The 5,157-nt window shown below is 38.0% G+C and overlaps 2 protein-coding genes across 2 annotated transcripts; one reads left to right on the forward strand and one right to left on the reverse strand.

The window, feature by feature from the left end:
- Positions 1 to 1,881: 1,881 nt before the first annotated feature.
- On the forward strand, positions 1,882 to 2,779 carry BATDEDRAFT_28892 (uncharacterized protein; the record flags this gene model as incomplete). Its single annotated transcript, XM_006683311.1, has 2 exons — positions 1,882 to 2,459; positions 2,506 to 2,779. The coding sequence occupies 2 exons, from the start codon at positions 1,882 to 1,884 to the stop codon at positions 2,777 to 2,779; spliced, it is 852 nt and encodes a 283-aa protein (XP_006683374.1).
- A 1,147-nt stretch (positions 2,780 to 3,926) lies between these two features.
- BATDEDRAFT_28893 (uncharacterized protein) lies at positions 3,927 to 4,785 on the reverse strand (the record flags this gene model as incomplete). Its single annotated transcript, XM_006683312.1, has 2 exons — positions 3,927 to 4,152; positions 4,214 to 4,785. 2 exons carry the CDS (start codon positions 4,783 to 4,785, stop codon positions 3,927 to 3,929), a joined length of 798 nt encoding a protein of 265 aa, XP_006683375.1.
- Between the last annotated feature and the right edge of the window lie 372 nt (positions 4,786 to 5,157).

The raw sequence follows: 5,157 nt of genomic DNA on the forward strand, positions 1-5,157 counted from the left end.
TAGTACAATCAAATTCAAGCCTATACTTGGTGACTGGATCGATTTCCACAATGAAATGGATGTCATGGCAGATACATTGCTCGAATAAGTGCGTACAAAACAATATGATACTGATTGATTGAAAAAATCGTTGAAATTCATTTTTTAAACTACATCCAATAAATCATTTATATTTACAAATTTATAGTTGTTGATTACGTATTATGATTATATGTCAGGGTTGATTTGTATTGTGGTTTGATGCATCCATTACATTAGATTAGATTACATTATATTGAATTACATTACATCACTTGAGCACAATTTGTTGTATATACATTGTAGTTGGATCCAGTCACTTGACATCACAGCATTGTTCACATACAACCTGGCTGTGATGGTGATTGTCGACCTGATCATCGTGTCAATGTATTTGGATTGATATGTCGGTATATATGTCGAGTATGCACATCCGAGTGATCAAGCCATACATGTATATGCATACAATGTATACAATACACACCAGTTGCGTTGATCAGCATGTGTCAACTGGCCAATATTGCCAACATGGTTATACACTCATTTGACATGTACATCTGGACAGTGATCATCATACAATCCATACTGTTGCACAAACTGATAAACTTGTAACTACTGATTTTCAATTGGTGTCTTGTCAAAACCATGTTGCATTGTAGTGATCTGTTGTAAAAGCATGATCCAATTAAACTAGTATAAAATCATCAGCGTTGTATTCCATTAATGAATACCCAGTCATACCCAGTTATATCCATCTACTGCTCACTTTTTATGATTTGTATCATTCATATCATTATTTTTGCTGATTTCCTATAATAAATACTTTTATATTTCAACATATCTCGTATCTGAATGGTGTACAGTTGTATCGGATTGCTTGTTTCCAACTCGACATGCTCAGGTTTGCGTTATTTTATTGCAATCCATCAGTGACCCTACAAGATCGGTAGTTCATTGTTATAATGACACCCGTCCATTTGAAACTGTCAAGCGTTGTAGCACACTATTACATAGTGTTTAGTCATATCTGGTATCAATAAAACTGGTACTCTGTTGACTGGGTAATATGGCAATCACCAAATAAACAAAAAGACGGAGTGGTTGATATGGAATCAATATGGTGTCGATTGAGTAAATGAGCAAATATGCCAGGTTCATAGTGGTTGAATGAATACAGCCGTGTATTAGGGCGGCTGTATAGCAAAAAACTGTGGGGGTATGCATGAATAGATCCAGTTCAGGTGAAATTGCTTGACAAGGCTGGTTGACCGCAGAATACTGACATTTACTTGGATAATAACTCAGTTGCTTGATGAAATTGAATATGCTTGTTTAAAGCTAAACGAAAACCTTGACGCTGAATATTAGTCACCCTATTTAGTACCCTATCCAGTAGCTTTAGTCCAACTTTGATATGCCATTTGTTCAGCCCAACTTCCATATATTGGTTGCTAGTTGATCACGTTTCAGGACGACATCCCTTGAACGGCCCTGACCATTCAACCAGCACTTGGCTTTGAAGCAGTTTACTTTATGCTTTCCATCAGAATTTGAATATGAGTTGCATAATAAAATAGTGGAGATGGCCATAAACTACCGAAATGAGAAGTGAGAAACGAGAAACGGTTAAATGGAAAAACAGACTCATTAGTCAACTCCGCTTGCAAGGAATAGGGAGTCAATAAGGCTGGTAACCAGTATGCATAATCACAGTATACACACCGCATTGTGATGCCGTGGTATAGCACACTACAAGTTCCGTATTTTTAATATATACTACCAACGTCAATGTCCTATCGACTATAAAAACACATGGACTTTCCCAACAATTATACTCATAACTAGCTCCATCTACTTGATCAAATGAAATCTATCAACTTTTCAGTTCTTGCTACGGCTTTTGCCTTGTCCAGCAGTGTCTATGCCGCTCCACCTATGCAGCAGAAAAATCTCCCACCTGGTCCAGATACAACTGCTACTATTTCCAATGAAAAAAACACTGAAAGTAGAGATCTGTTTGTCTCTGAATTGGTGGAACTAGCTGGAGTGGAACTGCAGAGTACTGGAAAGCTTGTCATTGATGACAAGAGATACGATCCCACTCTCATGCAAAAATATTTTGTTTCTGGTGCCGAGATCTATCATAAAGAGGACTACTGGGGACGAGATGCACTTGTTGCAGTGTTGCTTGAACATATTCCTGAAGCACCAGGCATGAAGGGACAGCCTGTAACCCCTACCACTCCCGATCAACCTGGACTGCTTGGTGGACTTTTTTCAGCAATGTGGTCTGGAGAGACTCCATCAGATGCTCCAAAATCTCTTGAGCAGAAAATTGCCGATTATTATGGATTAACCCAATCGTTTTCTGGCGAGTATCTTTTGTGGATTGGAGAGGTATTCGAGTATCTCAGCAAGTTGGAGATCCAAACCAACAATGAGTCAGTGATCAAGCTGGTCAAGGATTTCAAGTTATGTGCCCATCAGCTTGCTAGGTGCCTTTGAGGATGAGCAGGAAGCTATGCAACATGCAACCAGTGCACCCCAAGACGGTTCACAGTTCGAGTTGGTCAAATCAATCAAAGACATAATGGCCAAACATCAAGAGTCTGTCCAAGAGATATTGAAGAATTTCACAAAGCAGATGAATGATTATCTGCGTGCCTATTCGTATAGTACAATCAAATTCAAGCCTATACTTGGTGACTGGATCGATTTCCACAATGAAATGGATGTCATGGCAGATACATTGCTCGAATAAGTGCGTACAAAACAATATGATACTGATTGATTGAAAAAATCGTTGAAATTCATTTTTTAAACTACATCCAATAAATCATTTATATTTACAAATTTATAGTTGTTGATTACGTATTATGATTATATGTCATGGTTGACTTGTATTGTGGTTTGATGCATCCATTACATTACATTAGATTAGATTATATTGAATTACATTACATCACTTGAGCACAATTTGTTGTATATACATTGTAGTTGGATCCAGTCACTTGACATCACAGCATTGTTCACATACAACCTGGCTGTGATGGTGATTGTCGACCTGATTATCGTGTCAATGTATTTGGATTGATATGTCGGTATATATGTCGAGTATGCACATCCGAATGATCAAGCCATACATTGTATATGCATACAATGTATACAATGTACACCAGTTGTATTGATCAGCATGTGTCAGCTGGCCAATATTGCCAACATGGTTATACACGCACTTGACATGTACATCTGGACAGTGATCATCATACAATCCATACTGTTGCACAAACGGTTAAACTTGTAACTATTGGTTTTCAATCAAGCATCCAGTCATAAATACAAACTCGGGTAGTCCGAGTATCGATCAACAACTGCGATCAATATCAAACTACCATGCACAATCGATTGTAGTCCGCACCAGTTATAGTTGTCACACATGTCACACATGTCATGGTGTATGTTGATATGTTGCATTTGAATACATGCCATGATGGTCAATGTCAACCACACACAACTGGTAGTGCATGACCAATGACGGTATTCAACGACTGCAACAATCGATACCAACCATATCAAGTGTGTTGATATATTGAATCGACACCGGATGCAAGATATCAACAGTGCAATATGATATGCTGCTGCAAGTATATCAATGTCTCGTCATTTTTGAACAAGTCAAACCAATCAGATTGGTCAGATCAGATATCAATACACATGACTATTGTTGGTATTGGTGTTGCGTGTCATGTGTCAATACGACATGTCGAGCAATATCATATCGTCACAATATACACATGCATGTCAGCATCATCAATGTGTACAACTATGCAATATCAAATGGCAATTGTATTGTATTTTATTCAAACAAAAATACAACGAATTCGGCTGAAATCAGTCCAGGTTGGCATTCAAACTAATGGTTCGCGATCATCATCTGTGTGTTGACTCCAGCGTGATCCGATACTACTTTTGATTCTGGAACAGACTTTCTGTAATTTAGATGGAGTACTAGAGGGTGTTTGAGTGTGATGAGCTATAGACGTTTCCTCATATGTAGGCTGATCATCAGAACTTTGTTGTAATGAATCGTGTAATTTCACTAGTAAAAACATGGTCGGATTCTGATAATGAACTCTGCATGCCAGTGTAGAATTTATTGAAGCAGTCCATAGTAATGGGATCTTCTTCAATGTACATCGTGTATAAACTGATCAAGCAAGAAATTTCAGAATCCCAAATAAAGTATTTCTCGAGTCCTTTTTCGGCCAGACGCATATTCTTGCGCCAGTCGGAAAATTCTTTATCGCATTTTCGCTCCTGTTGTTTGAGATCTAAAAGATTTTTACGTGTTTCTTGAAGCTTAGCGACAGTTTCAGCATAGGTTAAACCATTATCTCCTGCCAAATCTCCATCTTTTAGAGAATCGACACGTTTAACCAGCTGTTTTTTCAACTTTTTCTCGACAGAAATCGATTCTGATATCGATTTGCACATTTCCCTTGTTGTTTTGACACCACGTTTCGTTGTTGCGTAATTTTTGATCAACTTCTTGGATTTCTTTGAAAGTGTACCACAATCAACCAATTCTAAATCCAAGTTTACATCAGTAAATGTCAAAATGCTAGACTCGGTACTTGCAGTTGCGCTTGGGGAGGCTGTCAAAGTGCTAGCTTCAGCACTCATGGTCGAACTGGGATCAACTGGACTAGCTGTAGTAACTGAACAGACAGCAAGGATTGACGACAGTAAGGTGATTGATGGTTTCATTATATTGGTTTGGTTGAACAAGTTGTAGATGATTATTATTCAACAGGTCGGTTTGGTGTCGTATTTATATCCATTATTAGATTGATAGTATTAAAAGCATGCTAAATAGCTGCTATAGGATATTGGGTTTATTGTCAGGGTTAGGATAACTTGAAAGGGATATCCCTTTATACAATGACCCGCAATCTCGGTCAAACTGTTTGGTGATACATTTAGATATCGTATAGCCGAATGATCGGATATTTTCCCACGTTTTTCCACTCCAAAGCGGCCAGTAAGCCAAGGTATAGGAAATAAGCACAGGGCCAAATAATACCACATAGCCTATATGTAACTGAGTCAATATTCAATCATTACGTCATCATCAATATT

This window comes from Batrachochytrium dendrobatidis (genome assembly GCF_000203795.2).
Source record: "Batrachochytrium dendrobatidis JAM81 unplaced genomic scaffold BATDEscaffold_88, whole genome shotgun sequence".
Lineage (NCBI taxonomy): Eukaryota > Fungi > Chytridiomycota > Chytridiomycetes > Rhizophydiales > Batrachochytrium > Batrachochytrium dendrobatidis.